This window comes from Pseudomyrmex gracilis, unplaced genomic scaffold, assembly GCF_002006095.1.
Source record: "Pseudomyrmex gracilis isolate BER0280 unplaced genomic scaffold, ASM200609v1 scaffold_19, whole genome shotgun sequence".
In the NCBI taxonomy this organism is placed as follows: Eukaryota; Metazoa; Arthropoda; class Insecta; order Hymenoptera; family Formicidae; genus Pseudomyrmex; species Pseudomyrmex gracilis.
In genome coordinates this window covers 650,396-661,957 of record NW_018020603.1, presented here as the reverse complement: position 1 = coordinate 661,957, position 11,562 = coordinate 650,396, and the positions used below count along the sequence as shown (strand labels likewise).

Here is an 11,562-nt window from a genome sequence, read left to right as displayed (position 1 = left end):
GCACAACGATTTGTGTGAAATAATAAAATAAAATAATTAGATGTTATTCTTGTAATTTGCAAAAAAATGAATTGACAGTTACTTTTTTTTTATTTGACGATTAGTTTTGTATACTTGATTAATAAAAATTTTGAAATGTTTTTCTAAAACCTGACTAAAGAAAATATCTACAGAACGAGATAAGAGTTGTATTGTAAGCATAAATTGTTGGAGTTATCTCAAATTCTTGTGTTAAGCTGCTGATACGCGGTTTAATGAAACTTGAGCTAATGGAATGTCGATTTTAAGGCACGTTCAACTCGTATTTTTTACAAAAATATATAAATTACTTAAAATTGTTTTTTTTTTGTTGCGATAAATATTCGCCGTAACCACACGATCAACTTCTTAAGCGAGTAATTTGCCTATATAGACGAGCTTTAACGTTCAACTTAAATTAGCTTCATTAGTCTGAGATAAATATTTAACATCTAAAGAGAATATACGTGGGTGCCTCTTCATAAACATATATGCAAGAATAAATATGCATGGATATTTATCTGAAAGAATACTGTATAGAAACACATTACATTATGTTCGAAATTGAGTCAAGTCCACGTTTTTGTCATTGACTTTTTGCTGACCGGTTTACTTACGATTTCCTTTGAAGGATGATTAAAACCGGATCGAATAAATACCAGTTCAGGCAACGTCCTTGTATCACGGAGATGTTCTGATCGAGAATTCAGGTTTTATATTGACCCACATTCAGTCTCTCCCCACATTTAAAACAATAAACTTGTTAAAAATAAATATTTTTAACAAAAGTTCACACCAATAAAAAAACAGATAAATATTGATTTTTTATTTAAAAAATAGCGCAGTTTTACATGTAGGGAAAATAATTGAAAAAAAAAAGGATTTATTTCATGTTATTTTTATTTAAGCATTTTGTCCCATATCATTTCAGTCATATTACAATATATTACAAGTAACGTAGTTACCTGTTTGATGTTGTACGCAGTATATATATAACTTTTTATATGACTAATTCTCTAGACTTTTTTAATGCGGTATATTAATGTATGAAATATCGCAAAACCAACAATCTTTCAACAAACTACAGACGGAGCTCGAAAACATATTCGATCGTTTTACACTCTTTGACAAGTGAAATCAATCTTCGTGTTACCTAACAACGGCTTCGAATAACGGTTCATGGTGATACTCGTTCGCGATGATTTTTTTTTTTTTGTCAAATTGATTAAAATATGATATTATTCGAAGATATGTATTTTACACTTCTCACAAGCAGCATCCTCCATAAAAAATGATACAGTATTTATTAACATATGGCATCTGTGATATGTGTAAAAAAATGCGCGCGTATATTTTAAATTCATTCAAAATATAAAAACTCATCATTCGCTTGAGAAAGCTTTATAACAGAATTCCACGTGATGACCTCACACATTTCAATAATATCGCGATGAAGTATTTTCCTAGACAACTTTATTACATATCAGAATACAGCCTACAGTTGTTTTTTTTTTTTTTTTTTTTTAATTATTTTTAGGTACTTATACATATATTTTTTAATATATATATGTATATATATATATATACTCTTAGATATATATATATAATAACATCCGGCAGAGACCTAAATAATAGACATCGCCGTTTAAAGTCATTTAGAAAATATAAAAAATCATGTAACTGGATAAAAAATAAACTTGGAAATTGTAATGCGCGTCGCTCTGTTTTTATAAAAGGTCCTCTTTCTTTTGTGGGATTATTGTTGTAAAGTTCAAAGGGAGCGCCGGGTGGGGAGGGTCAGGTAATATATGAATTCTGTTTATTTTCCATTATCTGTCGTCGTTTCCTAGAATCTCATGTACATCATGTAATAGTTACGTCGAGGAAGAGCCCGTGGCAGTGAACAGAATGGGTATGTAAATATAAGCTACAATCTATATAGATTATGTGATTTGATACATTGCTTTTGCATGCATTGTTAATGATATTTTTTTCTTCCATGTATTTGTTTTTATATTCATTATATCTCTTATTTGTTTGTATATTTTAGCTAGCAAGCATAACAATTGATTTCTCATTACGATTAGTTTTATGATATGACCTGTCAATATGTAATAAAGATATTCTCAGGGGACCGCCGGAAGCCAAACCATAAATCGTCTTATTGATATAATTCAGCTATACAACGACGAATATATCAAAACTTATAAAATACCCAAAACCACCGATGACAGAGACGAGTCCCCTGACCCTGCATTTGCACGGCAGATTATACCATGATCTCTGATATGCGTTTAGAGCCAGACTTGTTATTGGTCAATAATTACGAAACGTGGATATAGTCGTCGAGTGGATATAGCATCGATCTTGGTCGGTGCTGGAACGAACATGCAATCGTTATTTGAATGCCGGTGGAGGCGCTCGTTGTCCATTCGACTTCGATGTATCCTCAGTCATGACTGTCACCAATTCGCCTACAGCTTTCCCTAAGTCACCTGAAATAGAAAGAAAAGACTTGTTTTGTTTTTGTTTTCTTTTTCACGCCCATTTCTAAAATCCGAATTTCGTTGACCTCACAATATTACACTTAGACTTTTCACACAATCAACGTGCCACACAATACGGTCAGATGTACACAGAAAAAGAGAGAAGCGTGAATCGTAAAGAGCGGGGGGGACATACAAAGGTATGCAAACGCACAATCGAGGCTAGAGATCCGCATTTAATCAATGAAATTATAATATATTTTGTTAGTAATAATATCGTTTCCTCTGATGTTACGATACCGACGAGAATTTTAAGCATCTAGGAAGAAGCATTATAATCTCACCTTACATCCATTCTGTTGCGTGAAAACAGGAAAGCACAATTATTTCACTTATATATCAAGCAAAACACGTGCATAGAGAGGGTGGGCATTTATAATGATCCGATTATACACACATATATATAATTGACACAATACAATAAAATTCACATGAATTGAACAAACCTGCCATGTGCAACAGATTGCCCACATTGTGAGCAACGCTGTGAGAATGTGGCGGCGGCGGTGGCCTCTCTAAACTGCTGACTCTGCCCTCATTTGAGTTTCCACCACCTATGTCCATAGACCCAATAGCAATAAGCATATCTAACGTCTATGATTAAATATATAAATAAATACAGTAGGGATTTCTATATATATATAGTGTGCGTATACATTCATCTTGTAATCTACAAATAAACAATAATAAATCACAAAAGATTTAATTGAGATTTTAACTGTGCTTTCGAATTTTTTTGAATAATTTTCTTAATTTTTATTATATGTTGAATTATATATATATATATATATATATGAATTACAGATTAAAATCATCGAATCCCTACCGTATCAAAATCAATACAGAGTTAGTATCACATTAATAAAAAGGCGTTACATCCTGTCGTTGCATACGAGTTACAAGAGAACACGTACGATTGTTATTACATAGTAGTATACGTATAGTCCGATTGACCGAGAATATTAATAATAGCGATCCCTCCAAATAAAAATCTCGACATGTTATTCCAGAGACATTGCTTATTTCCCAAGAGCTGTGTGTGAAAAAAATTAAATTGCTTTAACTGTTTTGCTCATGCAAAGATACCTGGTGAATCATGATAATGGCCATTCATCTTTGCTGGAGAATCAGTCGCGAGTTGTGATGCCGTCACACTTCGGGTTTGTAAAGTTCCGGTCTTCGACGGCGAAGAAGCATTTGGCTGTAAAGGAGATCAATCAAGTTGATTTATTTTTGTATCGTTCCTATCTTTAATATACTTAATATTGATGACAAAAAAAAAGTCAAACAAATATTCGAAATATCATATTGTTTCGCGTACTTCGTCCAGAAGTTGTCTAAGTCTCTGTAGTTGCGCCTCCAATTGGCGATTGTGGTCCTCGAGTAGCTGCATGCGTGCTTCTAATCTTCCTTTGTGCTGTCTCAGAAGCTTGGCTTCTGCAATCATGTCGCAGTCGGGCTGTCTAGTACCGTGACCGTCTTCCGGCGTCGAGCCTGGAGTTTGCTTCGAGCGCAATCTCTCGTATTCCGCTTGTAGCGTCGCGTTCTCCTCTTCAAGTTCTCGTATCATCGCTTCGAGTTCTTCTCTCTGTTCAGCATCCATCGCGGCCATGACCTGAACCGGACTTCTCGGTACGTTGATGTTGTCGCCACCGTTCAGACTCTGACAGTAATGTGCTATTAGCTGATGCTCGTCGTCGCTGTCGGGCGTGGAGTTACTTCTTGTGCGCGATAACTCGACTTCGGCAAGGCGAGAGGCGTACATTTCTAAGCGCGAGTGCATGTCTTGGCTGAGCGAGCTGTGTTGGGGCGAAGGCGCCGGGCTTTCGAGCGCGTCTCCTTCCAAAACAGTTTGCACAGGCAAATATCCGACTCGGGGATGTTTTTTGAAGTATCGTTTGGACTTAAATTTGTTGCGCAACGCTCGTGTGAAGTCACGCACGTCTTCGCCAGATGTTGTCTACAAAGTAAATATTTTTTATAAGTACACAGCAACTTTGTGGTTGATAGCATTGAAGGGAATAAAGACAAACATCTTACCGCCGTGCAATATTCTTGCATCGGATGCGTTAGCTTGTGATTCTTTGCTTTGCGTCCTGAGAAAAAGCAGTTCTGACACATGTCAAAATTGAAACATTTCAAGCAACGGTATCTGCAATCCAAGCACAATTTTTTATATCAGTATATTTCGATTATTTTCGATCTTTCCGCTATTATTTTCTCTTCGCCAAATATTAAAGTCACATCTCACCTGAATCCTATAATAGGATAGTCTTTGCAAATGTTGCACTTAGCCTGATGTTTGGCTGTTTCAGCTGCGGATAATCTGTGCAGCACTGGCAGCCAGACCATGCTTTGCGGCTCTTGTTGCAGCCAGCTCAAAAAATGCACGGCCTCTATTTCGTTCTTATCCTTTCCTGCCTTTTCGAAGCAACTGCGAACGCTGGGTTCGATGTTCGAACCTCCAAATGCCGCGACTTCGCCCAATTGTCTCGGCACTTGTATGCAGTCGTGCAACAGAAGACCCAGTTTTCGTTGATCCACCAGCCTATTGGGATCCGCGATCAAACGGAACAGATCTGTAAATAAAAAAGTAAAACACATTATTAAATGTACTTTAAATTTAGAGATAGAGAGAGAGAGAGAGAATTTATTTTACGCATCAGAGCAGTGTATTGTTAAAATATACTTACATCTGTATTTTTCTTCCAAATGTCCTTTGCACAGCAGAACCAAACCGACTTTAAAAGAAAGAACTCGAATCTGACCGGTTCGTTGGCTGAAAATTATAAAGCTTGAGTGTTTAAATATTATTCACGCTTTTAACAACATCAAGCATTAGATTACATCAAGTATTTTTAAAACCATTGGCTATGTTTAAAAATTTTTGAAGGTAGTGTGTGTTAGATTTTACAAAATGCATAAATTTTTTGTGAGAAAATAAAGATGTGAACCGCGCGAATTGTAAATGGGCAATAAACAAAATACCGCGGCAGTATGATAAAATGCAAAATATATATATATATATATATTTACATACCTATCGTACACATTGAGCAGCCAGTTGATAGCCAGATCAATGCATAGCGGCACGGACACCTGCGCCTGGTTGTCTGCTGCGATTACTTCGTACAGCGACGTCAGTACTGTTACCATGTCAGGGATGTCAATCAGTTTGTCATTCTGTGCCCGGAGCCCGTGTGAATCAAACTGTTCCAACGCAGTAGAAAGGCTCAACATGTCCACTACAGTGACAAGAAATGAGAATATTGAACACGGAACATTTATTTGTATTTCATAAATTTTTTTTTTTTTTTACTATTAGTTTTTCGCGCAACAAACTGTGTGTTTTTTCGTTAAAATATAAAAATGGTCAAAACCTATTCTCGCGGTAGTTTGTTGTAAAATGTACGCAGCTAGTTGCGTTACGAGGAGCGACATCCAATATCGCTGCGCGTCATAACAGTATTCCACCGCGGACAGACGTGATGATTAATCGAGAAAATTATGACAGTTAATGAACGCATGGTGCTAACCAGGCGGTAATAAAGGAGTGATTGATCACCAGGGATGCACAAATACTCACGGCACAGTCGCTTTTGAACGGTGCGCAGTTTCATGGCGGTTCGGTATGCGGAGAAGCGAACTTCGTTTAGGTCCGCGAGAGAAGACATCAGCTCTATCATTTTCGGATGATCCCAATGTGTAGTCTCCAGTTGATGGCTGCAATATATCAGTTTTATTCAAATCCATGTCTCACACTAATGTACGCTCACATCATAGAGATAGAAAGAGAAAGAGAGAGAGAGAGAGAGAATTATGTGCCACTATTTTTCTTCAATATATAAAAAAATCTAAGTAAATATACGCGTCTATGTAATATGAATGTGTGGATATTTTCGAACACAAATTTCAATTGTTATTTCAGGAAACACAAAAAGTAGAACGAGCTCTCGATCGCCTTGCGAAATAACCACCGCGCGGTTTCGGAAACTCCAGGTGAGATGTAAGGAAGATCGATTACTTGATATAGTAAGGCACTTTGGCGGGTGTGAGGGCTCTCTCCCATGGTGGTTCTACGCTGCTCGCGAGGAAAGCCTGACTACCCGGAGTGCTGCCATCCTTCCCGAATCCGCTTAGCAACTTGTAACGCTCGTCAACCGCGACTTGCAGCACCTTCCACCTGCGAAAACACACGAAAAAGTTAACGTTCCGAATTTGCCGTCGTGAGACACGTCGTGAAAATAAGCTTCGAATACCAGGGCGAATTGCAAATTCCCGTCCTGACACGATGGTAATGTGCAAAGAGTGATGCGACGAAAAGAATAACGCTTTTTATACGTGACTAGGTTTTTTTAAAATTTCGAGATAGACGTAAAAGAAAGTGTCTTATTTTACGTAAATGGTTTTTGCAAAAACACTTTATGTTATTAGACAGAAATTTCAAAATAATACAATTGTAATCAAAAACCGGATACGTTAAAAGCTTTCATAAAACTAAATTTTTTTGCGGTTTGAAAATGTACCGTGTATGTACATACGTATGCGCGAGCTGTTTTGTCTGGGAACTTGCTAAACCAGCGCGATTTAAATTCTCGCGGTCGTAAAACATACCTCGTGTTTAGATCTTCGAGTTTCGCCAGTAAAGCGTGAGAAACGATGACGCTGCTTGACGCGAAGACGCTCGCCTGATCGTTCGCGTCCTCGATGTTCCTCTGGATGGGTACCAGTCGTTCGCCGAATTTTTGCAACTGCTCGAGCATTTCGGTCGCCTCGTTGACGTCGTTTGGATTCTGCCAGCCGCTCTGAATCGCCTCGGCCGCGGCCATTCGCGAGGAGAGATCCTCGAGAGACTTTTGGAAGACACATATTTTCTGAAATCAGAACAGAAACATATTCCAATTTTAAGATGCATTTGTCACGCAAGAAAATGTCGAAATAATGATTTTTTTTTTTTGTTTCAATTTGTAAGAGATATCAATTTTCTCTGTTGTTATCTATTTAGTTTTTATATTACCTCAAAAAAACTCTTCTTTCAAGAAGAGTTTGTTTTATTTGCAAGTCCGTAGACACACGTATTCAGATTTAAAAAATAATTTGTTAGATATTGTCGTTTATTAAAAACGACTTTTCAACTCTATTATTTTTAGTTGGTGGGTCACAAGACCGCTTGTGCGTCGGGAACTTAAGAGGTTGCATTTATAAAAGGTCTCGCTATTACGGAACCTAAAGAGGCGACCGCCGTTTTTTACGGTGAAAAATTTGTCCCCAGAGAAAGGATTACACGACAAACGATACTAATCCACCGAGGTTAACGAACCCACAAAACGTCTCCAACAAAATTGTGCGAGAAAAGAAAAGCACTCTTGTGTGCATAAAAATATATATATATACTTAATCCAATTTAAAAAAATATATATATTCTTAAAATAGAATATTCTTTATAAAGCAGTGCTTCGCGCTGGATATAAAAGGTCGAAAAATTGTTGCTTGAAGAAATATTTAAACGCACATCTCTCGCATGATCGTATATTCTAAAACGATGGCGCGTATAAGAAAAAAAAAAAAAAAAAAAGAAAAAACAAAATGACAAAGAATCTCTAGAGAGCGACAAAATGTAACAAGAACAAATAGCTCCTTTGTCACGGAATAATTTTCTCTTTCCCGTTCTCTTTTCGTTCGACACTTGCGAGAGAACACAGGAACAATCGCAACGGGACAATCGCTAAGTACAAATGGCACGCTCTCCCGGCCCTTTCAATTTTCATCCTCGGACAAGGCGCGGTAAACTGGGCGTCGCGATAAAATCCTCCGGGCATTTATCAGTCGGCGATACGAGACGGGCGAACGCAGGAAGGACGGAAAAACGGACGGGCAAGGACGGTCGGTCGGTCCCACGATGGCATTTGCATTCCAAATAAACGTCGTCGACGGACGCTAAATCGCTCTAATTAGTCGTCTCCCTATGGAAGTGCTTTAAGCGTTCCTTGTTCCGTCGGAGAGCGGGATAAGGAAAAAGACGGACGCGTAAAAGCGGTGCGGCGGACACGGTGGTGAAAGAGAGACGCGGAAGGGATCTTACTTGTGCATTCGCGGACGGAGAAAAAGTGGGACGATCGGACCGATGAAAATGCCAAGTCCGGAAAAAGCGAAGTCGTGCCTTTGTTCTTAATAATTTCAAAAAGAGAAAAAGAGAGAGAAGGAGAAAGAGAGAAAGATCGCAAACAAAAAATATTATCGATGATAAAACGCGCAATTAATCGGTGAAAGTTCAACCCGAACAATTTCAAAGTAAAAAGTGTCTTGCATTATTATTATTATCATTACAAAAAACAGTTAAATACAACTTGCAACAAGTTGATATATATATATACATATATATATATATATATATATATATATATATATATATTAATAAGTTAATATTAAATTATAATAAGTTGATATTAATTTTTAAACAACGATACGTACAAACTCTCCGCACAATTTCGCTCTGTTGTATATTTTGTGCATTTGGTCGCACGTGTGATAATTCATTACGTTTTCAGTGAAAAATAGCTACCGTATATAATTACCGGGCACGGTTAGAACGTATTATGTAATTCGCGTTTCATTGATTGTTACATATTACATAATAAATGTGCATTATGAATACTGCATCGTATGAGATGATGCGAATTGTGTTCAACATAAAGCGCCTGTAATAACATTCATCGCTAATGCTAATGAGGAATTATTGCGTTCAATGGAAATGTAATTATTCAGAGAGCACTAAAAGCGCGTTTTCCCGGAACGCTTTCGCGTGCATCCGTGGTACGAGAAATCGCATGAAAAAAATCACTGTAACGATCTCGCTGATGAACCAGATTTATTTCTGCGTACGCACGTACGCACGCACGCATGCACGTACGCACGCACGCATGCACGCACGCACGCACGCACTTACTCACGCATGCACATCACGCATATCGGTTACATTAAAAAAAATACAAGAATACAAGACAATAATTTGCTTGCATAATACAAGAAATTTCTGCGTGAACATGCAAGATTGCAAAAATTAACGCGTCGTTGTATTTGTAATACAATATAAAAAAAGTGATTTAAAAAACTAAAGCGGGATAAAAAAAAGTTTTTAAACTTAAAAACTTGACTAGAAGTAAAAAGAAGTAAAAAAATTGACGTGAGTAAAACTATTTTCAAACTTCTGCTTTCCAAACGTTGCTTCTGCGGAAACGGCGCCAACGAACAGCTTTATTTCGGACGTTATTTCGTGACTCTCATTAAAAAGGTTCTCCGCTCCCTCCGAGACCTGCGATAAATCGTGCTGGACGGAGTTTCCAGACTTGCGCCGAGAATTGACGCGAAACGAGTGACGGATCGTGTACCTGGACGTGAAATAATTGGCAGGTTCTCGGGTTGATAGTGCGGGTTTTCGCACGCGCGCGAGCTCGAACAGGCGGAAAGGCCGAGGCCGAAATAATTTTCTCTCGCCGCGGCGTCTGCAGTATCATTTATTATGTAGCCAACCGAGCAATTAAAGTTAACTCGACCGTGCGCCGGCCGACTCTCTCTCTCTCTCTCTCTCGTTTTGCCGCGGCTCCTTCCGTCGTCGTGTGTCCTGGCGAAGAGAACTTCTTCGTGGAATTTACTAAGCTAATTGTCTGGCGCCGTCCGATAGTCTCCTGACTGTATGCACCATTCGTATGGACCATTTGGCAATTAACTGTTTGACTTGCAATTTGTGGCGACAGATCCTGTACTTTGTTCCTTTCTTTCACTTTTGTCCAATTAATTTTTGTCCATTCTCGTTCAATGAAATAATTTGTGCCAGATTAAGATCTGGATAGTGTTACGATGCCGGTTGTGTGTGTCCAGCGCGACTTCAATAACAATTTATTGCACATATATTTTATAGAAACATTATGTTGTTAAGAGCTAACAAATTGATGATAATTCTAGTACTTATTATGATTTTGTATTTTTTTTTTTTTTTTAAGTAGAATAGATTACCAAGTGTTAGCGAATATCGTTTGAATCATTTATCAAACGCGTATGCGTAAAATGATAAATGGGAAATAGAAATCGGGAATAGAAAGAACATTTGTTACAAAGGATATTCGATCAGAAACCTTGAGAAAAATGATTCGGCGAAGCAAGCTGTGAGGCAGCACAAGACGCATTTCTTGGAATCATTCTACCTACGAAGATGCTTTCATTCTGCTGAACAAAGACGGTAGTCCAAGAAGAGATTAGCTAGGAGCAGGTGTTTACCTGCGTCTGACTGGTCTCAGTTTTGACGTGCACCGTGATGGATTACATCCTTAAATATAAAATATTATAGTAAAATTCCGTTCTGTGTTGACTTATTAATTTACTTTTGAAACTCTACCGTCTTTTTGCAGATAATAAATTTTTCAGATCCAGTTTTGAAGGTCGGGATCATTTCTATTATTATTCGCTTATTAATTAATTAATTGTACGTCTCTATTTTACGTTCTCCTCAAATTTTATATAAATGTTGTTTAAATTCAGAACGTTGTGAACATTGTGCAAGAATAGACAAGGAAGAACAGACAATAATATGTACGTAAGACTCATATACAGAAGTTTCCTCAAGCTAAGGAAGTTACGGACTATGCTAAGAGACTTATAGCTGTGCGATATTGGAACACCATGAGTATACGATGGATCTTATAAGCAGCTTATATGCAGTTTCTATGTAAGCTTAACGTGTAAGTTTCCTTACTTGTCCAGCCTATCACGAAGATTACGACGACCGTTCCGACGGGTAGAGAGAGAGAGAGTACGATATATATTCAGTCTTGCATATGTAAGGAAAATCAAAGTGTAAAAAGTCTAATTCTTATATACATTGTAATTTATATTTGTGTGTGTATCTATAATTCTTATATTTTGTATGTGTATAATATTCAATTCTATTTGCGTGAATTTTGGATGTAACGGCGATAATCTCACAACAGATTTGTCTGTTTGT

At 37.5% G+C, this 11,562-nt stretch overlaps 1 protein-coding gene across 10 annotated transcripts in view; it reads right to left on the bottom strand.

Annotated features, from left to right (window-relative positions):
• Positions 1–900: 900 nt before the first annotated feature.
• The window catches only part of LOC109851730 (dystrophin, isoforms A/C/F/G/H-like), a 401,655-nt gene continuing 390,993 nt past the window's right edge, over positions 901–11,562 (bottom strand). For 7 of the 10 annotated variants that reach the window (XM_020422083.1, XM_020422085.1, XM_020422087.1 and 4 more), the window contains 11 exons: positions 7,179–7,438; positions 6,589–6,747; positions 6,151–6,287; positions 5,605–5,809; positions 5,258–5,343; positions 4,816–5,143; positions 4,605–4,716; positions 3,886–4,524; positions 3,651–3,765; positions 3,011–3,124; positions 901–2,513 (listed from right to left, as the gene is read on the bottom strand). In XM_020422083.1, coding sequence (XP_020277672.1) covers positions 2,416–2,513; positions 3,011–3,124; positions 3,651–3,765; positions 3,886–4,524; positions 4,605–4,716; positions 4,816–5,143; positions 5,258–5,343; positions 5,605–5,809; positions 6,151–6,287; positions 6,589–6,747; positions 7,179–7,438 — 2,253 coding nt within the window. In that variant the 3' untranslated portion in view covers positions 901–2,415. Of the gene's footprint in view, positions 2,514–2,848; positions 2,861–3,010; positions 3,125–3,650; positions 3,766–3,885; positions 4,525–4,604; positions 4,717–4,815; positions 5,144–5,257; positions 5,344–5,604; positions 5,810–6,150; positions 6,288–6,588; positions 6,748–7,178; positions 7,439–11,562 lie in introns of all 10 variants that reach the window. The other 3 variants (XM_020422090.1, XM_020422086.1, XM_020422091.1) reach the window with 3 other exon arrangements.